Source organism: Sebastes fasciatus, chromosome 5 (assembly GCF_043250625.1).
Source record: "Sebastes fasciatus isolate fSebFas1 chromosome 5, fSebFas1.pri, whole genome shotgun sequence".
Lineage (NCBI taxonomy): Eukaryota > Metazoa > Chordata > Actinopteri > Perciformes > Sebastidae > Sebastes > Sebastes fasciatus.
Genome location: NC_133799.1, coordinates 28,495,534 through 28,520,629, shown reverse-complemented (window position 1 = coordinate 28,520,629; position 25,096 = coordinate 28,495,534). Strand labels below are relative to the sequence as shown.

At 43.7% G+C, this 25,096-nt stretch overlaps 1 protein-coding gene across 1 annotated transcript; it reads right to left on the bottom strand.

Moving 5' to 3' along the window:
* Nucleotides 1-1,272: 1,272 nt before the first annotated feature.
* Nucleotides 1,273-23,763, bottom strand: LOC141768207 (PH domain leucine-rich repeat-containing protein phosphatase 1-like). Its single transcript, XM_074636296.1, has 17 exons — nt 21,816-23,763; nt 15,645-15,841; nt 15,253-15,378; nt 14,934-15,082; nt 12,972-13,118; nt 11,616-11,843; nt 11,208-11,410; nt 11,041-11,101; nt 10,851-10,946; nt 8,561-8,716; nt 8,179-8,379; nt 7,232-7,394; nt 6,160-6,290; nt 5,903-6,019; nt 4,573-4,767; nt 4,224-4,461; nt 1,273-3,214 (listed from the first exon to the last, which is right to left on the bottom strand). The coding sequence occupies exons 1-17, from the start codon at nt 23,407-23,409 to the stop codon at nt 2,045-2,047; spliced, it is 5,172 nt and encodes a 1,723-aa protein (XP_074492397.1). The 5' UTR covers nt 23,410-23,763; the 3' UTR covers nt 1,273-2,044.
* Between the last annotated feature and the right edge of the window lie 1,333 nt (nt 23,764-25,096).

The following is a 25,096-nucleotide window of genomic DNA, read 5'->3' as shown; positions in this document are numbered from 1 at the left end:
AGCTCTATACAACTCCTGCTGTTGTGGTCACTCTCTGTCCTCTCTGTCATAGGCTTCCTGCCAACCATGACATCACTGCTGTATGACCCCCCCTCCCATCTCTGCTGTCACACAATGGGCCACACATAGACAAAAGGATACAGCAGTGATGTAACTGTTGGACTGTTCAGACTTAATTACTAAGAAAAGAAATCCTCCAGGATGATGTAATTACCCAAGTTCTAATTTTACCGTTTCAGATAACACAATGCAGCGATTGTATCGCAGCAGCACTAACAGGACAACGTGGCATTAGCCGAGAGAAATGCAGGGTTGTTATTGAGCACTAATTAACCTTCTACATTTAGAAACGGTCAGTTCACCCAATTTACAAACACATTTTTGGTGGTTTCAGTATTACGTGACGAGTTTTGACATCAATCGCTAAGATTTCTGCTGCCAACCTCAATACAATACAGGTGAATAGATTAGTTTTATTATGGATTGTTTGGACACAAAAAGCTATTTGAAGGCATCAACTTGGTCTTTTGGACATTTTATATATCGAACAATCAATTCATTGATAAAATGATTAGAGATAATTAGAAATCGATCATGGAGATCATTATTTTCAGCCCTAGATTAATCTGATGATTATTGTCTGCATTAATCATTTGCTATATATGTCACAAAAGTAAAAAAAAAAGCTGAAAACAATTTCCTTAAACACAAGGTGATGTCTCCAACTTTGTCACCAGCTGTCTAAATATCCAAAACGATTCAGTTTACAATGACATAAAATAGAGAGAACCAGTCAATACTTCTCATTGGAGAAGATGGAATCAGAAAATATTTGTCTTTTTTCTCTTTTAAAATGACTTTAACAACTAGTAGTGAAAGTTAATTTTCTGTGCCCTTATCGACAAATCGCTTCAGCTCTAGAATTTTGTACTAAAAGTAAAAAGTTGTAGAACTCAATAATAAATGACATTTTTTGAAAGATGAAAAAAAAAAGGTTTTGGGATTATCCCGGATTATTTTAGGAAAATCAAATGTGATGTTTCAATGTCTTGAGCAGCACAAACAATATTCCATTGAGCTCTACTGTGCTGGGCTGGTGGCAGAAGTTTAAGAAGCAAATATCTGTAACTTTTCTCAAATAAAACCCAAACTATCTACATGGCTAGATAGATACCAAGATACAGTTGCATGAGAAAATGTGTTTGTGTAAACTGTGAACAAAGCCTTTAAAAAAGCTCTTGACAAACAAAACTAACAGATGGCTCAAAGTCATTGTTTGTTGTGGTTATCTGAAAACTTTAATTTATAATATAGCAAAAGTAGCTCTCTTGTGCGATTTGCCGTTATCAAGAAGTCTGTAACACTGTTCTGAGAACATTCATTGAGCTGGTAATAACTGTAGGATGATTCCCCCCACGTTCAGCGTTTCCTCAGCACTGCAGCACCACTCTGAACTCTGCACACCCCCGACAACACAAACCTGGAATATCAGCCTTTTGAAATAATCATCTTTTTCTCTCAGAGAATATTAGTACGCTTCAGTGACTAGGTCACTTTGAAGTATTAAACTCCTAGGAGTTAGTTTAACAGTTTTACTAACTCCGACAACTGTAAGGCCATCAGCCGCGACGAAACGGGGGAAAATGTGTGCTACAACACAAAAACAGAATGGTCCGTATCTCAAAGTACCACTTAACATAGAATGATTCTCAAAAGTCGAATAAAAAGCATTCAAAGTGCTTCCTCAAATTAAAGATATGGTCAAAATCAATTACATGTGAAGATTTAAATCAACGTAAAGTGTTATAAAAATTGCATTGCGTTTTCAAGGGGCATAGAGTTAACAGTAGAAAATAAAGTAAATAACAAAAACACAGTCTCTCTGGTCCAGAAGCATGTTCAGAATACTCTGAGGTTTTTGGAGGGAGCGGTTACGACTTAACGCAGTGCAGAGCATCAAGACAGACGGTCCTGATTCAACAGTCCTCCGTCGGAAATCCTGGATGAGACCAGCTGTTGTGGAGGGTGGATGGGGGGGCTGAAGTTAGAGGGGTGTGACGAAATAGTCTGCAGGTTTCTGGTAGCTGTGTGCTGGCTGGTTGTGTGTTTGAATTTGCTGCTGCTGCTGTTGTTGCTGCTGCTGCTGCTGCTGGATGATCTGCCGGACTTCCTCCTCCAGCTCTGGCGGGATGATAAGCTGGTCGTCGGGGTCCGGCTGGGCGGGAGCGTTGAAGTAGCCCCCCTGCTTCCTGACGGGGGCGTCGGCCGCCTCCTCTATGAGGTCCTGGTTCCTTCCTTGGCAGGCCACGGAGCCGTTTGCTCGCGCCCTGCGGCCCAGAGTCCCTGACTGAGCATCCCCGCTGAGGCAGGGAGAGGAGGGAGGGACGGGGGACGGAGAAGGGGAGGAGAAGGGAAGAGGTGACGGCTCGTGATGCGAGGCGACCGCGGGAGGGATGTTTGTGCTTGGTTGAGTGTGTGTTTGGGGTGCTGGGAGGTCGTGGCGGTGCAGACAGTGGACGTCGGCCTCCACCTCTACGCGGCTGCCGTTGGAGAAGACGCCGGCGATGGGCTCTTCGTCCTCGCTGTCGACTCCGTTGTCAGACAGAGCTCCGGAGAACTGTCTGTGGAAGCTCCCGCCTCCGCAGGCCGGCCTCCGCACGCCGGCTCGCCCCGGCAGGTTCAGGTGGGATGCGTGAGGCTCGGTCTGAGGCGGCGGCTCCTCCGAGGACGCTGTGGATCCCACCTCGCTGCTCATCTCGGATGTGCTGAACTCGCTGCTCAACTCGCTCACTGTTCCAGAGGAGGCCGGCGGCAGAGGCATGCCGCCGTCGCCGCTTGCCGAGTAAGGGTGTGTGCTGGTGTGCACTCCCAGGCCGGGGCTGGGAGGGGGAGGTGGCGGCTCGCAGAAACAGCAGCAGTCTTCCGTGATGCTGAGCTGGACGACGACGGCGCTGAGGCTGTCGGAGCAGCCGTAGCTCTGAGCCAGAGTCACCAGCTTCTTAGCGGCGGCCAGAGCGTCCGGTACATTCCTGACCGCCTCCACCGCCTCACTGGGGGACAACATGTCCCACAAGCCCCGGCTGCCCAGGAGAAAGAACTCGTCCTGCGGGGTGAGGGTCACCGTGGAGACGTGGGGTCTGGGGGTCACAGACGGGCACAGGAAGGAGTAACCCATCATTCTGGTGGAGTCAGTTACACCACTGACTTTGTTATCCTGCAGAAGAGACGGATAAAGGGCTGTTATGTAGTTTTCTCGGACAAAACCTGAAATATACACATTAGGGCTGCAACTAATGATGATGTTTGTTACCAGTTAATCTATTACAGTGCTGAAACAATTAATTGACAGACAGAAAATTAATTGCCAACAATTTTGGTATTCAATTAATCATCATTTATTAAGCAGAAATGCCAAATGTGATGATTTGTAATTTGTTTTATTATTAAATTAAAAATAATTATGTTATTTGTTTTTCATATGAGATTTTGTATTTGTTTTTACTGCTTTTGTACCTTTGGTCGAACAAAATGTAAAGATGTTACCTTGGGCTCTGTGAACTTTCAATGGCATATTCCACTATTTTCTGACATTTTATAGACTATAAATCAATTAATCTGGTGTTTATTTGGTTGATTAATCGCTTTATTGTTCAGTCTATGAAATGTCCAGAAATACTGAAAGTAATCATTAATTGCAGCTCTAATCTATTCATTAATTGAATCTATTTTTTATTTATTTATTTAAATTATTTTTATTAATTTTATTAATTATTAATTAAATTAAATTAAATTAAATAGTTTAGACTATAAAATATACAAAAATAAATTGGAAAAAAATCACAACTCCTCAGAGAATAGATTGTTTTGTCCAGCCAAAAGTCCAAAATGAAAAGATATTTAATTTACAAATTATATAAAACAGAGAAGAACCACATTAGTGTCACATTTTAGAGGGTGAAAACAGAGAATGTTTGGCAGGTTTTTGCTTAATGACTTACAACGTGTCCTAACTGGATGCGACGCTAAGCGAGCGTCAGGGACAAAATCAGCTTGATTACATTGTTTTCTATTAGAGTGTCGTAACTGGCCGCAGTGTTAAAGAATTCATCGATCATCAAAAGTTGATGTATTTGCAGTCGATTTGCAAATCCATTAATCAACTCAATCGTTTCAGCACCAGAGCACACAAATCACAATCAACTAAAACAAGAGTTTGTCTTTACCTCGGTGATGATGGCGTTATGCTGCCGGACCCTCTGGTACTCCGGCTGCTCTGTGACGGTGTGTGTAGTAGAGAGTTGCATAGCTTTACCGTCGCGGCACAAAACAGCCTGGCACCTGCCGACGTTGGAGGCCTTCAGGGTGAAGCAACCGCCGTGGTCACCGGGCGCCACCGGGTCGTGTCTGATGTGACATAGAGCTGCTGAGCCGCCCATCCTCTGGCCCGCTGTGCCCAGTTTCCTGCAGGAGAGCAACACAGAAACACTTACTGCAGAGTGTGTGTGATATTCAGGGGTGATTGTTTTATTTTTGTGTGCCGTTCAAGGAATCATATACGCTGTGTTTGTTTACCTTTGCATGGTGAGGAAAGTGTTGATCATGTAATCTTCCTGCCTCTGGCCCCTGTGAAGCTCCTCCGCTAGCACATCTCCCATGGTGCACTGCAGCAGGTAAGGCACCTCAACGTTCTTGTCTCCATCAAAAACGCCATACAGAGCTTCGCGAATCCCACAGAAGCTGTCTAGGGCCAGAGCAGCCACACACAGCCTGAGAACAACAACATCAACGAGTTATTTATGTAGAATACGGACAAGAAATATAGCCGACCATCCCTGCCTTCATCTCATCCTGCCTTCATCTCATCCTGCCTATTAGGTAAGTCAGCAGCAAGCTTTCTGACCAACACATTAATAAACATCAATGTAGTCCTGGTTGCTAAAAACTGATTTTGTGGGTTCTTATGAATGCTTACACATCCCTGCGGAACCTTCGTGCGGCCGAGAAAATATTCGGACGGACCTTGACTTTCCTCCTTTGCTCCAACTGATTGCCGTCATTCTGCATCATAATTAGCCGTGTGCTTCTGTTTATGTATTTTTGAGCAATGGACCTTGGAACAATGGGCTTTTGTTTACGGGGTAACGGACTGTTGGAAAAATTTGCTTTTTTCAGTCCTATGGGACATTTTTTCGGACGACTGGTGTTTCGGAATAACAATGGGCCGTCCCCTTGTGAAGCACCCAAGAATGTACGACAAACCCTACTATCTCAACAACCAAATAAAGGACAATATATGGCTTGAGATCACCCAGCAGCTGGGACACGATGAAGATGGTAATGTAGCGGATATGCACTTGCAAATGTAATATGTTGGTCACATAACGGGGCTAGCCACAGCAGCTAACGTCAGCATCAAATTTGGGGTCTGATTAGTTTCTGTATTGTGTAATTAACGTTAGTCCCTTAGACATTCTCTGTCTGGATAGGTTTTCGTTGTGTGAAGTGGACTCATTGGGCTTCATTGACGAAAATGGAATACAGCAGCGCAGATAATTCGCACCAGTACCAGTGTGCATAGCTGTCATGTGGAAAATTTGCATGCAGATTTTTCCGTATTCCCACACCACACTGTTGAGAAACGGCTTTGATGCTTTTATTGGACATTTTTTATTACATTACTCTCACTATTCATTGTATTCAGTGTATTTTTTGTGTATATTCTGAAAGCACTTTTAACCTCTGTGGTTTAGAAAAGTGCTCAATAACCTAAATAAAATTTACTCACTTAATTAAGTGTGTTGTTATAGACTTCAAGAGATCAATAAAAGACATTAGTTCAAAAGGAAGAAATGGCAGTGAGTAGATGGATGGAAACAGAAATAGAGGGGGGAGGAGGACTGACTTGTTTTTGACTCCAGAGGCCTCGGTGTAGCCGTGGCTCCAGACTGCAGGGGCCCCGTGGCTCTCGCTCACGTACGGAGCTGAAGGAGATGGATCCACCCGGAAACATTTGATATTACTGCAGAGAGGAGTAAGCAAAGAAAGAACAAAGGGGTCAGCCAGTTGGTTTCATGAGTCAATGACTCACACATATTTTCCATAGATTATTTATTATTATTATTATTATCACTACTACAGCAGGATCTTTCAGGTTCATACTTGAGGAGCTCCAGGCTCTTGTGGTCCAGGTTGAGGCGAGGATTGCCTGTGAGGTCCAGCTCCTGAAGCTTCTGAGGAAGCGTCTCTGGAAGAGTGACCTCAGTCAACTCGTTGCAGCTCAAGTCGACACACTGAGGACGCGAAACAGAGAGAGAGAGAGAGAGAGAGAGAGAGAGAGAGAGAGAGAGAGAGAGAGAGAGAGAGAGAGAGAGAGAGAGAGAGAGAGAGAGAGAGAGAGAGAGAGAGAGAGAGAGAGAGACAAGGGTCAGTTCACAGGAGAGACAATCTCTGGGTACCTTCTTATTCAATTTGATGTCAATTCATGGCATTATGATTCGATTAGACGACTCTAGATGGATCTGGATTTATCTCAGTTTTTGATTTCCACACTTTGTTTTCTATATGACCACACTCACAATAGCATAATCAAAGATATGACAAATTCGGATGAATTTACTTTCCACAAATGTATAATTAAGAGTGTAGATTTTGCAGTTACAGAAAATAAATCCTATATATATATATATATATATATATATATTTGCATCAGACCTGGTGATTTGTTTTGTCCTGTCTCAGGGGTTCTGTTCAGTATCAACAAAAGCAAGTTGCATGTCCTCCAACGCTAGCTCATAAAGAAGCTTTTTCCAAACTCTTTCGTGCATCAATACAGAGTTATGATGCATCTACGAATGTATTATTTTTGTCACCCTTATTTCACACATACACACACTCACAGTCAGGAGAATGGAACCGTCATTTGGGTTCAGATAAAGGAAGAGATTAGGGAGTCACTAGGAGATTACAAAGGATTTTCTGATCTGGTCCAACCCAATAAAGATGAACACGGAGGTAGACAGATTGAGAGATAAAAAAGGGACAGAAGGAGCACAGTTTTTGTCTCTTTGGACTGTCATCCTTTATTTCCCAAACTAATTCCACAAGGTACCTAACTAGGACAACAGCTAATACTGATCTGCTCAACAAGTGTGTGCTTGTACCTACAAGAAAGAAAAATCCCATAGCTAAATGAATGAACGGCGCCTAAAATGACTGCGTATATCACACTAACCTTGATCTCAGGCAGCTGGAGCACCTCAGGGAATGCATTGATGCAGTTGGAGTGGGCGGAGAGTGTGTGCATACGCTGACAGCTGAGGATGGTGGTGGGCACGGCCCTCAGTCTGTTGCCGCTCAGGTCCAGCTCCTCCAGCTTCTCCAGACGCGCCAGTTTACTGCAGGAGATGGAGGTATTGTTATATCAAGAGCGCTGGCACTGCAAACTTTATTTTTGGGAACCACATTTATCAAAGTCATTGTGACCTAAACCTGATTCTGAAGTAAGGCATTTTACTGTGTGTAAAATGTACCATGTTTCTAGGATTAGAACAGGTCATAGAAGCAAAGGAATGTGAGTTTGTAAGCTCGGGTGGACCTACAAGCACACAATCAGGTGCACAAAATTGGGTGATTTTCTGTAACCTCACAAAGCCAGAGGTCGCTTCAGAGCTCAGTGAGTTTTAGGAAGCTAGACCTCATGAACTACGCTTTAATATCTCGACTGAAACGCTTCTGAGGATGACAGTGTGTCTATGTGTGCGTTTTTTAAATGTGTCCTTCAATGCAGCACAATAATCAGGGGCTGGTTTAACAGAGCACCTTAAGTTTTCTCCTTAAGTATGATACTTAAGGCTTACTCTCCTTAGCTGAGGAACTTACTTTGGGTATTGCACAGAATTCCTTAAAAAGGTTTCCTCAGTTAAAGAAACACGTTGAGGCATTTTCTGCATTGAAAGAGATTCTACAGCAGTAAAATTCTACAAATTTCCATAGAGACTGTTTGTTGACTTAAGGGTGTTTTGTGCAACCGATTTTATTTTAAGGAAACCTTAACTCTGACGATAAGGAAAATCTTAAATTGAGGAGCTTTGTGCAACCGGCCCCTGCCACTTAAATGAAGTTGTCATACATTGATTTAGTCTTTTGCGAACTCAGTTCATGTGCAGTCCTGTACTTTACCTGGCAGTGAAGGTCTGCAGCTGGTTGTAGGCGAGGTGGAGCACCCTGAGGTGGCCGTGTCCAGTAAGCAGAGGGACACACTTGTCTGTCAAGCTGTTATTGGTCACATAGAGCTCCTCCAGGCTGCTGGAGCTGTCATCTGATACGCTGGCTGCAGGGAGGCTCTCGAGCTTATTCGCCGACACATTTAGGTATCTCAAACTGTGGTGGAATCCCAACAGAGAATACAAACTTAGTACTTGAACAAATGACCTGACACAGAATAAAACTACAGAGAGACAGATAGAGGGAAAGAAAGATGTGAAGAGAAAGAATGAAATATACATGGATAATAAAAAAAGGGAAATGAAAGACAAAGGAATGAAATGGATGTTGTGTGCACCTCTGTGCTTTGATGAACAGGTTGTGTGGGAGGTCAGTCAGATGGTTGTGTTGGAGGTCCAGAACCTCGAGCTGTGATCTCTCCAGCCTCTCAACCAGCCGGCACACTTCGTTCCAGCCTGCCAGCAGTTTTCTCAGACTCCCACTGGACAGCAGCCTACACAACACACAAACAACACAGCGAGCTCAGTCTCTCTGTGTGTGAACTGTAAATCTGTCAGTGTGAACTCTGTCTCACCCCGATGGCGACAGTATTTTCCGTGCCCTTGTGACCCAATTTGTGCTTGACCTCGAGTTGGAATTACATTTGTGCCTCATGTAGCCTGTAGTTGGACCATTGTCATCATGCATGTATCCATCCCCCTCCAACCCCCCCCAAAAAAAAAGCAATGATCAAATTCTCTGTGAAAGCAAAAGTACAAGTTTTTAGTTGATGCCAAAGGCTGTACGCAGACTGAAAATAGCACTGCACTGGTGTAGGCGTGTTGCTACAGGTAGCGATGAGACCTTTTGGAATAATATGTCTATTTAAAGAGTTTAAAGACTCACCAGCATTATTACTATCTAGTGTATCTGAAAGTACAGTGTTTGCAGTGTACTATAAACAGCAGTCCTGCCCTCTTAAAACAATGCTGCACATTATAACCTTCACTGTTATTTATTATATACTTCTTATTAAAAGGGTCTGTTTGTAAGAATCAGAAATTGCTTGTTAACAGCGACACCTGTGGCCGTTAAGTCAACGAAAGCCAGCGTCCTGTTGCTCGGGCTCGCGCTTGTGCTCGCTCTACATAGACATGAACAGTGTTAATGTCAGTCTGAAAGCAGGCTAAGGGCCTGTGTTCATGCCTGTGTTTTTTTCTGGCAGAAAAGCGGCGGCTGGGGAGCGCTTCATCCCAGTGTTTCATAGAAAAAGCGCTCCGAGCAATTTTTCATGTTTCTATGACAGCAATATCTTGACAACATATCACCACCGTTGTATGATGGACTAGCATCACCTCTTTGCTTTCTAATATCTATTTGGGCTGCTACCTGTTTGTTTGACATTGTTTTTTCAACATGAGCACCAACCGGAGGACGCGTGCCCTCATACTTTGTATGAATGAGCTTGTCACCGCTCAATCTGATGTAGATTAAGGAGGCAACCGTCGGAGACAACACATACAGCGATAAAGCACAACACTCAACAGCAACATTCAGTGTCCGCCCGGGCTGATCTGCTCCCACAAAAGGGCTTTTCGGTCTTTGTTATGATAATGTCTGTCTGACATATAAAGCTCATTATAGACAGACACGGCCAAAACAAGCTTCTCCTCCATTTTCTACAGCGATGTCACCAGTGCTTTTCTGAAAAGGTCAAAGATTTTCAACTAGAAGTGCTGGGAGCAGCACAAAAAAGGCGGAGTGCTCAGAAAAAAGACGATGGGTGAAGCGCTTTTTCTGGAGGCAGCTGCATGCGGCCGCATACGCTCTCTCCTCGTTGGGAACAATTGAAACAAGACTCGGCTGGACTGTGTATGATCAGTCTGTGAATTTGAGGCTAAATTGGTACACAAATAGTCAGTGGTCATGTCTATAATGTTAAATCCAGCGGTACATGTCCACCAGGTCCGGCGAGGACACTAGGGGATGCGCTGCTCCACTCAACTGGCCATTCAAGTGGAATGCACGTGATCCTTGTTTTTCTGCTTGCCGTTTCAAACAGGAAACAACATGGCGGCCTGCTCGTACGCTTTTTGTTATTCCGTATAAACAATCCACCAAAATCTACTTCTGAAAACATTTTAAGCAAGAAATAGTCAATGCCACTGCTGAATCTCATTTCATTTTAGAACTAGATCGCCTAGTTTCACAGCTTGGTCGAAGTTTCGTGAGCCGGATGTGTCCCGCTGGACGGGCTCATTTGCATAAAGTTGAGATTTTTCAACTTTATGCCAATACAGATCCTCTCCAACTCGCCGCAACACTCCCACCCTGCACTGGCCGACTGCTTCTCCTGCTTTCCATTGGAAATGAATGGAAAGCGTTGAGACGCCCTCCGTTGCCAGATCTGGTGGAAATGCGCCAATAGAAGAGCACTCACGCCGGTGAGTGAAACCGCTAACACGTCCCCCCCTGCAAACGACTGTTCCCGCCTTTTTATTTTGAAAGAGCAACGGCCAATGAGGAAACTCCAACACTCGGCCGACCAAGCAGCTACCCACCTATCCTTCTGCACTTTAACAACCTATTTCTACATAGTATATTTGTGAAAAACGTGTCTATGCGGCAGGTGTTTGTGTGTTGCTCACTGTATGGGCAGCTCTGTAACAGAATTATGGTTGATGTCCAACACCTCCAGTCTGCTGCTCTCACACACCCAGGCAGGGACACATCCCAGCTTGTTCCTTTAAAAAAAACAAATACAGTCAGCACGCAGCTTAGAACAAGCACATAGCCTTCTTTTCCATACAGTAAATAGGACAGTTAGAGTCGTCATACCAGGACAAATCCAGAACAGTCAGATTCTCTGGCACCGGCTGCACCTCCAGCAGCTTCAGCTCTACAAACACAACATGCATCATTCTTTAAAATGTGTATTTGAATGTATATATAGCACCAGACATTATCGGTTTGTCATCTATACAACACATAATAAATGTCAGTACCGTTGTGTGCAGCGTGGAGGCTCTTGAGGGCGTGGCCACAGACTCTGAGGAGGGAGAGAGTGTTTCTGTCACAGCGGAGGAGCTCCAGCCTGCAGAGAAGCCGGACATCCAGCTCCTGTAACCCGGTGTCCCTCAGGTCCAGCTGGACGATGTGGACCAGCTGCTCCGAGTCTCCCGCTGTCACCTTTTGAAGCCGGTTCAGCCTGTGCAAGAGAGAACATGAACATAAGGAAAGGAGGGTAGAAAGAACTCTTTGAACTTGAATCATCTGGTGTTAAGATTTCCAAATCCACAGGACAAAAACATGCAGAAATACAGTGTAGATTTTTCCCGCAGCATCTTGGGAAGTGTTAGATTTCAGATGAGCTTTGTTCCAGTGTTACGTCTAAAAATGTCCAATATGTTTACCTGAGATCTATGTGGCGAGCAGGCAGCCACTGCAGTCCAGCCATATCCAGGACAGAGAGCTGGTTCCCTGCCAGGCAGAGTCTCTCCAGTCCCCTGAGCTTCTCCAGGATGGGGGGGACGCAGCTGAAACAGTTGAAGGACAAGCCGAGGTAGGTCAGGCCCTCCAGAGAGCCCAGCTCCACGGGCAGAGAACTCAGAAAGTTACCATCCAGGAGAAGAGTCTGCAGGCTGGACACAACAACAAGAGAAGAGAATCTAAAAACAGTGCTTGGTGTTAATCTGCATCCATGTTTTTGAAAAATTCATAAAACTCACAATGTTGAATGTTTTAAATGGACGTGTCTTAAACCTAAAGTGCTATATAAATAAGCTTAATTGCTAGGCTATTATTCGGTATATTGTTGCTTTTTAAATGACAAAGATGTCATACTTGTTAATTGTTAAATGCAGAACACAGAAGGGCAATGAGGCTCAGCGTTTTTTTTCAACCGAGATGCTTTGATTGCGTCTGGTTGCTACGATACAGAATATCCGCAGTAGCAAAAATGTCGGCACAAGCAAGAGTGCTTGCTCTGGATAAAGAGATGGCTGAAGCACGAAGGGAGAGAGGACGAACCCGCGGGTCTATATGCATTCATTTCTCCTCCATTGTTGTTGTTGTTGTTGAGCACTTGTAGCCTACATATAGGATGTCACGGTTAGTCTTTGTGGTACCTGTCCCACCCTTCCTCCATTGTGATTGGACAGCTGGGTGCAGTGTTTTACCCAAAGTTTAAAGAATGTTCAACTCTCGGCAACCAGAAAAAACAACAAACTGCGTTCAGCGCAGAATCACACAGCTGCCGTATGTAGCATATCGTAAACATGCGGCGCTCCCATTGCAAAGAAGAAAAAAGAAAAAAGAAAAAACATGAACATAGCAGTTGCTTGCAGTCCCCTGCGGTTGTCTTGTCAATACCGCGGTATTGAAATATTGCAGTTATTGCGACAGCCCTGTAAACCACACACAATTTGCTGGAGCGAACAGTAACTGAGCGCTTGACCCCAAATTCTCGGTTTATGCAAGGACAGCAGCAGCATGACTCTGCACTCTGATCACCTGCACAAAAACCTCTGCACCGCCAAGACAGAAGTCTGGTGCGCAGCCAGTTGTGCACTTAATACAGAGGGGGGTTAATCTGCATTGATGGAACCACAATGACAACCACTCCTGTCTGATGTCAGCAAAGTGCAGGTCACCGAGGATACATTCTGCTCTCGGGCAAGCATCTGGCAAATTATAATGCCCATTATAGACATCGTTATCATTAATAGCTGCGGCCACAGAGCTCGTCGTTTCTCCTTCGGCACACTTACTTGTGCATGGTTCCTACTTCTGCAGGCAGAGACGAGAGACGGTTTCCAGACAGGTTGAGCTCCGTAAGCGAGGTGATGTCACACAAGGCCAGGGGAAAGTCTGACAGAGCGTTATTTGACAGACTGAGGCTTCTCAGTTTACAAAACCTAGAGAGGAGTTAGAGAGAAAGAGGGAGAGAGAGGTTTGGGGGGGGGGGGAAGAGCAAACAGAGAGGGACAGAGATATTAATCTCTTAGTGCTATAATCAGACTTCTTCTGAATTGAGGCTCCAACAAAAACAAACATTGTGAGAAACCTTTTTAGTTACATAACACCTGTCTCATAAACAAGGAAAATTACGAGAGGAAGCCTGCACAAGGTCTCGAGGATACAGCGCCATAACACTTAAAGTACACACACTATTTAAAGCTACATGTTTACACGACTAAAAGATTTCACCATAACAACACAGCATGTGGTTCAGGTAGGAGCATGTGTGTGTGTGTATTTCCTGGCTTTCGTTGCCTAACCTAATCGAGTTCACAGAGGGGTCGGGGTGAAAGGCACGTCCTTCTGAGGGAAAGTCACACAGGCACACCACGGGAAAAACACATTCCTCAAAACACCGCCAGGGAAACGTGTGTTTATGGAGAAACAATGGCAGTGTGTATATACAGTATATATGTATTTATTGCCAGGCTTTAACATAATCTTCTCTTCAGTGGCTACAAAGGAGCCAAATTGAGAGAGACAGACATTTCTCTAAGTTAAATATTTGATCGGAAGCCTAAACTTAAAGAAACGTGACACAAATGTTAGATTGTGTTTGGATAGCGATGTTAGTCAGGTCACGAGCCACTTGACTATCTGAAATCAAATAACACAACGTGGCATCATGAAACAAGAGTTGCAGTCCTGTTATGCCATAGTCTCTATTCGGCTTTGTGCTATTGAATTCATTTTTGCACAAGAGAAAGTAAAAAAAAATTTCAGTGAAGGAGTTTTCATTCCCGTAGAAAGCTTTTAAACCAGGATAAAGCCACAAACAGACTCAGAAAGACTCTCAGAAAGCTTTTCCATGTGTTTTTTTTTACGTCAAAACATAAAATCAGTAATCTCTTCCTACCACAGAAGGCACCAATATGCAGAAACAGGCAGACTTCATCTGTCAACGACAAGTCTGTTTTTCTTCTTGTCCACAAATACAGTGAAAAGACCAGAACCAACAATAAATAGATCCTGCAAACAAGTACTAAACTCACATACTCTGTCCTGCTGGCAGAAATACTCACCACCAAATGTGTATTAATCCGCCACTGAAAATAGTCCCCCGCAAATATGCCATTCAAAATATATAATGATGACATGTGTTTAACCCTTGCCATGTTATGATTTGAGCATATTTTTTATGCTAAATGCAGTACCTGTGAGGGTTTCTGGACAATATTTGTCATTGTTTTGTGTTGTTAATTGATTTCCAATAATACATATATTTGCATAAAGCAAGCATATTTGCCCACTCCCATGTTGATAAGAGTAATAAATACTTGACAAATCTCCCTTTAAGGTACATTTAAGGTACAGATTAAAAATGTGCGATTCATTTACGATTAATCATGGACAATCATGCGATTAATTGCGATTGAATATTTGATTTGACTGACAGCCCAAGTTACTACACAAGACTGTGACATCAGCGACCTATTCAACATGCCCTCTGTCACAGAGGTCAAGTGGCTGGATATCAACTCTCTCATCATCAGTGTAGCTCTCTTTTAATCATCCAAACCCCACAGCCGCCCCCACACATGTCATCTGTAATTCAAACTAAGCTGCTTCCTCTTTAGACCATATGGTAGCTCCCTGAGACAGTAAAAAGTACTGAGGGACATATCCAGAGAATAACACCGCCTGTTGCCTTGTTCGTAAACACACAGGATGGCAGGAGACTCTGTGTTGGAGCGTTGGTAACAGAAACTCACCTGGTGAGTGCTGGAACACCTCTGTGCAGCGACATGAAGTTGTTTTTGAGATTGAGGTGTGTGAGGTCCTGGCTGTAAAAGAGCTGAGCAGGCAGCTCCTCCAGGCTGCAGCAGGACAGGTCGACTGAGTTCACCCTCTGGGACGCAATCTGACAAAGAGGGAGGGATGGACAGGACGACATAATGAGCAGCTTGTGACCACAAGAGGCAGTAAAGATGTGTAAAATCCTGCCATCATAATTACCATAAAAAAATCTGAATTATGAAAGCAAAGAGTGTGACTGTGGACACAAATGCATACATATAACACTGTAAGTACCTTTGAGGCCGTCCTATGCCAGCGGAGGTGCTCTGTATACGAGTCGTAGCTGATGTAGTAGGTCTGACTCTGAGGACCAGCTGAGCTGAAAGCCAGACAGTGGCTGTGTCTCCTCACTTCCTCAACCTGCAGCAGAGGACATATTTCAGTTTCCTTGCATGCTTTCTTTAAACAAATCCTCTGAAGTCCAGCCTACCTAATGACAGAGTTTTCAAATAATAATATAATATACTTCACTAACCATAATAGTTTATGCAAAATATTTGGAGGCGAGTATTTCGCATTTTCATGTCGTTTATTTGTCACGCCCACGGTGTGTAAAGGCTGATAAACGGGCACCAAGTCAGAATACTGCTCAACCAAGTTAACGATGAAAACACTTGAGAAAGTACCTTTCCTCCGATGAGAGGGAGGATGTGCATCTTGCCGGTGTGGGCGTGTTTCACAGATGAGACAATGAGGCAGGTTCCACTCAGCGTGACCTGGCGCTTCGACCAGCGGTTCACCGGCAGCGCCAGTTTCCCTTTCCGTACGTTGAACACCCCAGAAAGCTGCACGCGCTCAGAACCACCCACACTCCGAGGCTTGCCTGGAGAGAGAGAGAGAGAACTTTAAGACATGAGACTGAATGAGATCGCTGATGATCAGGAGTGTAGTGCTCATTATGCACACTGATTATACTTTTCATAACTGCCTTCTTGAACAATAGAACATGTTATTTTTAGCTCTCTGGGATTTTGTGAATCAACTCTCTCACGCTGGGTTTCTCTTTCAGAAACTCAGAGCCTACAGAGAGCTGTGTGGTTATGTAAGTGAATTGTAGCTAATAGCCTGTGGGCTGAGAGTGTGAGCAGTCACTCAGGCGTGATTTGTTGCATTAACCCCTCACTGACACAAAGAGCAGCCACAGGGCAAAGCAGGGGATTGGCCAGAGAAACAGGTGTGGTGTTACCCCACAGTGAAACCAACTGTAAACTGATTGATAATGTATTATCTCTTACAAAACTGTGTTACCCGGTCGGTGCTTTTTATCCTCTTCTGCTCTGGTTATCACACACACCAGAGAACAAGAGAGAGGGAGACACATGAGGAGTGTGAGCCACTGAGAGGCCTGAAATCAGATTAGCTCGTTATGTAACGTCTTATAACACCAGCACCGATCCTCACTGTTGCTTCCTCCAGTGGCTTAGACAAAACGTCACTTGGGTTTCACTGGGAAGTACCAACTCCTGAGTAGGGCTGGGTATCAAACCTCAGTACTTCTTTTGTTCAGATTAAGAGTTTTGTTCAGTTATTCTTTGATCACATTGCTCCAGATTTCACTCAGAATGTTGACTATTTTAGTGAGGCAAAGTTGCTGTACAGCTGCATGTGTTTAGACAACATTTCACATTTGAGGACTTATTCTTGATGTGAAATGAAAAAAGGATTTCGTTGAAAAACATGCTTACATGCCTCAAATAAAGGTTTTCGGAAAAAGTAACTGAAAATATGCCTTTTATTATTCTATTCATTGCAAAAATTCTCAGTACAAGACAAAATTGAATTAATTACGAGACAGCTATGGATAGCGCTAGTCCCAAACGGGGCTAATGCATGAGTGACATTAGCAAAGAAGCTGTTGTTCACAATCGCTAATGTCTAATCTTTCCTATATCCTTTATTTTCCGACCATCCCTGATTCCAAGCTGTTCTGCAGTCACCTGCCACAATTTATCTTTAAATTCCATCTCTGTATTATTTTATTTCTTTATTGTAAAGTGCTTTGTGCTGGGAGACGAAGTGAATCAGTTTATCTGATGTCATTCTGAATGATGCCGGGTGACTCCGATTGGTCGAACAACCATCCTTTCTTTTTCGACAGATGCAAAAAAACGCAGAAAATCTAAACTTTTCCGAAAACTTTAATGACGGGCGAAAGTTTCGGAGTCGGTGTGTAAACGTGATTGAAACAATGTGGGGTCATATTCATATTTATACGTGCGACAATTTCGGACGAAAAATACAGACTTGGTGTACAAAGGCCTTTAGACCCATCCCGATTTCATTTCTTTACTGACCAGGACCTAAATCTTGAGATTATAAATCTCTTTTTCAACAATTCTGACACAAAGACCAACACAGATCCAACACACAGAAGTCCAAAAACATTAAAAGCAAGCCATTCAAAACTCAGTTTCCTAAAAAATATTCATTACATCTACTGCACATGTCCATTTTGCTCCTTAAATGTCCATGACTCATGCAACTAACGATTATTTTCATTATTGAATAATCTGTTGATTATTTTCTCAATTAATCAATTTCATTATAAATTTGTCATTATAAAATGATGGTGAGATACAAGGTTACATGTTTCAATTGCAGCTCAGTTTCTATCGATCAACTAACTTTTTCAGCTCTGCTTGTGTTTGGATCACTCTGTGACTTTTTGTATAGTCCATTACAAGATGAAGAATCTGCCCCACATGAAAAACTTTTTTTGTTTTTATTTAGTTCTGTACGTACCCTCGGTTCTAACAGGAACAGAGAGTCCTGACAGTGCAGACACAATATAGATATGAAATGATCTGAATGATATGAGATACGCCACTGAAGGAGAACAATTCATGATCAACTAAGATCTCGTGGTTACAAACACAATCAAGTCTCAGAATTTGATTCATATTTAGTCATAGCCTTAATATGTATTTTCTTACATTATTGACATGTAATTCAACAATCAGTCGGTAATATCACATGGTGTCTTTTACCACAAATGCATAAATAAAGCTTGTGATTGGATAAACGCTCCATAAAACGTACTGATGGAGCAGATCGGCGTGATTCTTTCAAACACACACCAGTTTAAACTAAACAGCATTGTGGAATGTGTATTGTGTGGGTCCACCCTTCCCTGGGCGGTGCAGGCGTCAGGCGAGATGTAGTGCGTTAATATATACACACACTCATACATGCCCTTTCCTTCCGTCTATTTCTCTGACTGGGGAACATCCTGTCTCTCATCAAGCAGCCAATGGCCATTTCCTATTCATGCTACAACTTATCGTTTTGGTGCATCTTGTAACCCGACAAGCCCGGTGTCCTTGAGTGCACCAAGTGTCTGAAATTTCAATCCATATTTCATATTTGTGGCAGTTACAAGATTGCAATTTGGATTTCAGCTTAATCTGCATCTCAGTTCTTTAAAAAACTGGTGTGGTGCTGTGATGGTCACACCACAAAGACTAAATTAGAAGTTTTCCTTCACAGCCTTCAGGTATTTAGTAAGTTTTGGGCACAAGCAGTGGGCAACTCCGCGGTCTGAGAAGTGAAGCCAATGCCGATGTGCCTTAAACTCGCATTCTTTCCAATAGCCATCAGGGGGCGACTCCTCTGGTTGCAAAAAGAAGTCAGATTGTATAGAAGTCTATGAGAAAATGACCTTACCTCTCACTTGATTTATTACCTCAGTAAACATTGCAAACATGAGTTTATGTCTCAATCGTTAGTTTCAAGTCTTCTTCAATACAGCATGATGTTCATTTAGTAAATTATGGTCCCATTTAGAGTCAAATAGACCATAAAGCAGGGTAGGCCTTAGGGCGTGGCTACCTTATGATTGACAGGTCGCTACCACGGCGTTGTCCGGTATGGGAGTTGTCCGTGTTTTCATCTCAGAACTTCATCCCTTTCACAGTGTTTTCAGTTCATTTTAACCTTTTTGGTCGCCTAAAAATGTCTTATTCAGCTTTCAGTTGTACTTAGCTCCACCCTCTCGCATCCACTTCTGGTTGCAAAAAGACCAACATGGTGACAGCTAAAAAACCTAGATGGCGACGCCAAAAAACAAGATTCCAACGGCCAAAATGCTGGACTCGAGGCTTCAAAACAGCAGTCAACCAACCAATGGGTGACGTCATGGTGACGTCACGGTGACTACGTCCACTTCTTATACAGTCTATAAGCACAAGCATCAGACACGTTTGTTGGGTGAGTATTTAACCTTGTGTAATAAAGCAGTGACCTCTGGGTACTGCTGTTCGGAGCTGAAGAGGAATCTGCTGCTGTGACTGTCTCGGGGAGATCTGAAACACTGATGAGGTGAAATCTGAGTTCCACTAAGGTCACTTTTCTCTTACTGTCAGCACAGAGAGAGAGAGAGAGAGTGTGTGTGTGTGTGCGTGTGTGTGTGTGTGTGATAGAGAGAAAGAGAATACTTGGCCATGTGCATTTTATGCTGCTGAGTCAAACTCCTGTGGTTCTGAACATCAACATGAGCAAACAATTCATACTGGTCACACCGAGAGGACAGGACAGCGTGGAGCAAAAATATTTCTCTGGTGAATTAATGGATAGTTTTGTTTCTTCAGACCTATAAAACCTTTGTTTTTAAAAGGCTCACAAGCCAAAACAAAGTAGGGACTTGTGGTAAATTATTCCAATTAAACTGAAATGTCTAATTTTGGCAACAACATGAATGTTGTAGTCACTTTATATCATCACACTAATTGTCCCCGTCATGCCACTAGCACTTCCACTTTCCTGTCATACCAGCCTCTCACTGCTTGTTTCACGGCTGTGTGTTTGTCTGCAGTAGCTGGAAGGGCCTCTGCTTTCAGCGGCCGAACTCTACGTCATGCTTTGTTCCTCTGTCATGTTACTGTGTGAGCCAAGAGGGGGGGTGTCGAGGAAGGCAGGGGAATTTGCCCAGCTCTCCATGTAACATTTTCAGGATAGAGGAAAGCCTGTTTTGTACTTTACCTCTAGGTTAATGGTATGCGTAGTGATAGTGTGTCTTGTGGTGTGTTTCTTGATGTAAAACAACAAATGGAGAAGCAAAGTGTTCTTGAATGCTCTTGAAAGAAGGCTTAAGAGGGACACTTGAAACATTTCAAACAGGATTGAGAATGTGAGTTACATTAACTTGTGTTAATTTTAGTAAAAATGTTGTTTCTTCCTCAAATATCTCACCACAACCCTTTATCCCCACCGTCTTTGCCGAAAAAACAAGGTCAAAAACAATATCCAGTTGTGCTAATCCCATAAGAGATCATGGCTGTTTTTCCATCCTCTTACCCTGCTTGTCAGCAAAACAGGATCTTTATCAATAACAACAACAACATGAACAGAAAAAGAAGAGAAACAGAAACCATAATGCCTCATGGTTGGTGATTGGTGTGCCCAAAGAGCACACCTGTTACCTCCAGATGTGTCTCCCTGCGGGCCTACACACAGAGGGGTGGGATGGGTTTACAGGCAAAACACTGGGTATTATTGTCCCGCGGGGACAATTGAATGAACTTGTTTGACAGTCCGACTGACCAAACACAATGACAGCGCTCACGGTACACTGAGAATGGGTGAACAATGAATGAGCAGGGACAAGTCGAGCACAACTAAAGTGGCACGGTGTAACTAGCAGCTAGTGGTGCAGTAGGAGTGGGAAAAACATTGATTCACCTTTGTATCATGGGTTTTCTTTGTGTTACGATTTTGAAATCCATTTTTGAATGCCAGATTCGATATATATTTGCTTCATTTGAGACTATGCGGAGGTAGAAGGAAGTTACCACTTTTATTGTTGTAGTCTGAGTTACGTGACGTCAAATCCCTTCCGTATCCGTCAACCAAAACAAAAGCCAGCCACGACGAGGAAGTACAAAACAGCAGAGGGTCCGCGTGGATACAACTTGAACACTGACACATATTAAATCCAACGTGGTAAACACTAACCATACAGTGAAGTATGGAAACACTTTGGGTTTCACACATTGTCAGGAAAAGCAGAGCTAGACATCATGGCTAAAGCTGCATGCTAACTCTGTCATAGACAGCTAACGTTGTCGTATTGCTCGCATCTCCTCGGTCAAATTATCCGACGCTACAACTGTAGAGCACCCATATACTGACAGCCCCGATGGAGCTGATCATGGATGTATATAGAGAATGGAGCTGACGGAGAACTAGCGATGGCTTTGGCAAAGTTAGTGGAAGTATACACGTGTGACTGCGTCCGGTTTTAAAAATAAGGTGTTAACAAAGGGAACTATATCTACAAAATACATATAATAAAATAAGATTGATTGGATTATATTCACCAGAAGTATAAAACATTACATCTCCCTTATAAATTAAAAAGAAAATACCACTAATTTGAGGGGAAATGTGTTTATTCTTTGATTTTTGGGTTGCTGGAATTTTTTTTAAATAAATAGGGCCCAACAATGACTGATATATGGGACTTCACGACACCTCTGACTACATACATACTATAAAATCCAACATTTTTACTGTATTAATTTAAATATTTTTCAAATGAAAAGTCCCTATATTCAACTGTTTCTAGTCTAGTCTAGTTTTATATGTTTTTACATATCGAATCGGCACCCAAGTATCGTGATAGTATTGAATCGGGAGATGCATCGCCCCAGCCCTGTGGTACAGTATAGTGTATATGCACGGGTGGTCTGATAAACGTACAGTACATGCTTTGCAGATCCTTCTTTATGGATGAATCATCACTCACCTGTAAAAAATTTTTTTGAATTTTGATTTTTATACAGCTTAGACAGAGTACTCACCAAAGTAGAAGCGTATCAGGCAGCCAACTTCTGGATTCATCCCCTCCCCCTGTACCCTCCATGGGTCCTCAAACCCCAGATTGGTGAGGTACTCATTTAATATCTGAAGAGGCCTCTCATCATCTCCCAGCCGCCTCACAGCTCCACCGTGCAGCTGGACGAAGAGAGCCGGAGTTGGACTGATATTGATGGGCTCGGGCCATGCTCTGCTCCCCCCTGGGATCTCCAGGTCAGGTTGGGCAGATGCTTGGCTGGACAGGGGCCTGGCCTGAGAGCTGCTGGGGCATTTAGAGGGAGGTTTGATTAATTTGGGGGTATCTATGTTATCACCAGCTCTGGCTTCGGTGTCATTCGGTGTGGCTGTCACTTGGCTGGAAGCACTGCAGGGGTCTGTGGTGGGCAGATCAGCTTGCTGGTCTGCTGCAGCAGGGTTGCCGGTTGAATGTGTTGGAGAGGAGGTGAGGTCTACTTCATCTGAGGAGCTCTCAAAGGGGTCAGGTCCCTCTGTGGCACTGTCACCGTTTGGGCTCAACGCTGAGGAGTCGGTACCCAAACCCAGCCCATCGCTGAGCTCTGTGCTTCTGGGTCCACCTGGGCTGAAGTCCTCACAGGTGCTGCTCTCCATATCTGACCCAGAGTAGACGCCATAACAGTTTGCCACACTCAGGTTCAACTCCATCCCTATGTCAGTCAGATAGACCTCAGATGAAGAGTTACTGGCGGATTTATCATCCAGCAAGTTAGACAGTTTAGAGTCAGGATAATACCGTTTTGTGTGTTCATTCTCCTCTGCTTTGGGGTTTTTGATTTCATCAGTATGTGCACAATCTTTACAGTTATCATTTAAGTCCACTGAAGCAGCAGTTTTGCAGTTAATTCTCAACACAGCCCCAGCTTTGCTCCCTTCCAGCTTACTGGCCACCTCTGCAGCTGTGGTGTCCACCGTGCAGAGCACCGGCCGCGGATAGGAGGGCGTCAGCCAGTCGTGGACGTGAATGCACCCCCTCCGGAGGTCCGATCTCACCCAGGTCTTATCCGAGGCCTGGAGCTGCTTGGACTGCTTCTGCCGCAGAAAAGTCTTCCTGTCCAGGCTGAGGGTACTCAGAGGAGAGGCTGAGGGAGCGGGACTGGCCGCCTCAGCAGCCGAGGAGGAGGACACCCCTCCGGGCGTGGAGCTGCTGGAGGTCGTCGGAGGAGCACCAAGAGACAGATTCCTCTTGTGTCTCTGTCGCCTCCTGCTCAGCAGAGAGTTGACAGAAGAAGTGCTGCTGTTCACTGATGTCAGGCTGTAGATGTTGGCTGTTTTTACCCCGATAGCGTTGGCCACCTGGCTCTGATAGATGCCGTTTCTGATCGCGATCTGGAGGAGGGAGGTGGCTGCGAGTCCCTTCCCGAAGAGCTTCGCCTCTGCGCCGCCACCAACACCTCCACCTCCACCTCCACCTCCAGCGTCATCCTCTCCGATGGAGGGTCTCTTCTCTCCCGCAGACAGCGCTGTTAATCCACCTGGCTTCACGGGACTACTCTCACTGCTAGAGTCCAGTGGTGTTGACGAAGTTGAAAGCCCTAACCCAGACTCCTTCACACTTTCCATCCTGCCTGTCACCTAGCAGCAGCAGACACCTGGTAGTTAGTAGCAACAGCAGCCTGCAGGTGACTGTAGCCTCCGTTAGCTTATTAGCTCCACTGGCTAGTCTCTCTCCACGTTAGCTTAGCATGCTAAAGTACTAGTAGTAGTTGTTCCGCTACATCATCCCATGTCGCAACACGCTCCCGTTAGCGAGCTTAACGGGAGATAACTCACTAAACCGGCTGGTCGAGATGAGAAAACCCGCTTCTTTCTTAGTTGGTCGACATGGAAGCGAAGCTAGCAGCGAGAGGAAGAAGGCGCGACTGCTGCAACTGTACCGACAGATAGATATGAGGCTGGCGGTCAGCAGGACACCGCGTTGGACAGGGCGGGGTCTCATTGGATATGAATTATGACGCGTTCAAGTGCTCCCCAAAGCTCGGAATTTTGCAAAAGCTGTGTGTTTTACGTGATGCAATGTCTTGATTCAGAGCTCTCATCTCTTTTCTCTTCATAAACATATTGCATCATTGCCTACTCCGAGGATCTCAACTGTGATTGAGAGGTGTGTCAGACTTATTTTTTATTTATTTTAGAAGCATGTGCATGTCAGTGATACAGACTTCTGTAGGGTGTATATCATGCCTAATTTTTTATATATATCAACAAAAACAGACAATACTAGGAACTAATGGCAAACAAAAATGGAAACAAGCAAATACAAAAACAAAGTGAAAACAAAACAAAAAACAAAACATGAATAAATAAATAAAACAGACACCACCCTAAGAGACACAAACCAGGGAGACATTGGCGACATACAGTATGATATTGGATATGAATTATGACACATTCAAGTGCTCCCCAAAGCTCGGAATTTTGCAAAGCTGTGTGTTTACATAGTTAGCCCCTTAAAGCCCACCTGCTGAATACAATTGGGCTCATTTATGCAATTTATGCATTTCCAAGACTGTTTATGGACCCCAGTATGTAGAAATATTAAAATACGCCATTTGTAGAATTGGCAAAAATAACACATGTATACTGCATTCAAAGGACTGCATGTTTTCCCCAAAAGACTTGTGGGTACCCATAGAACCCATTTTCAGTCACATATCTTGAGGTCAGAGGTCAAGGGACCCCTTGACAAATGGCCATGCCAGTTTTTCCCCACCAACATTTAACACAACTTTAGACTGTTAGCCTCCTTCCTGACAAGCTAATATGACATGATACTAATGGAGTCCTTTAGGTTTTCTAGTTTCATATGATGCCACTATCTTCTAACCATAACCCCGAGCATGGTACGGCCTCGAAAAGACAGTAAAATCGGTTGGGTCTTTTAATAAAAAAAAATAATTTGCTAACATCTGGCGGGCCAAATCAAACCTGATGGCGGGCCAACTTTGGCCCACAGGCTCCACTTTGGACAGCCCTGCTATAGAGATACGATCATCTAACTCTGTAGCCACTTTTAAAAAGTAAAACTTTTGCAAACAATTTTTTTAGGATATAGCATTCCTATAAGTAGAAGGGTATAAATATATGTATGTATACAACCTTTTCTGGACGCATGTGTACATTTATACACATTCATGTATATATACTGTATATTTGTTTTATCAACTTGTCATACCATTTTACCACTTCTATTATTATTGATATGTTCTGTGATGTTCTGTTTTAGCAGTTGCCATATTTGTTTTACTCG

What these genes read in the sequence shown, in the direction of transcription:
- LOC141768207 (XM_074636296.1), bottom strand. Translation starts at nt 23,409, where the DNA reads ATGGAAAGTGTGAAGGAGTCTGGGTTAGGGCTTTCAACTTCGTCAACA. An exon ending in TCCCTCTCATCGGAGGAAAG is followed by an intron (nt 15,379 to 15,644) that starts GTACTTTCTCAA and finishes CCTCTGCTGCAG; the next exon opens with GTTGAGGAAGTGAGGAGACA. An exon ending in CTGTTCATCAAAGCACAGAG is followed by an intron (nt 8,380 to 8,560) that starts GTGCACACAACA and finishes ATTCCACCACAG; the next exon opens with TTTGAGATACCTAAATGTGT.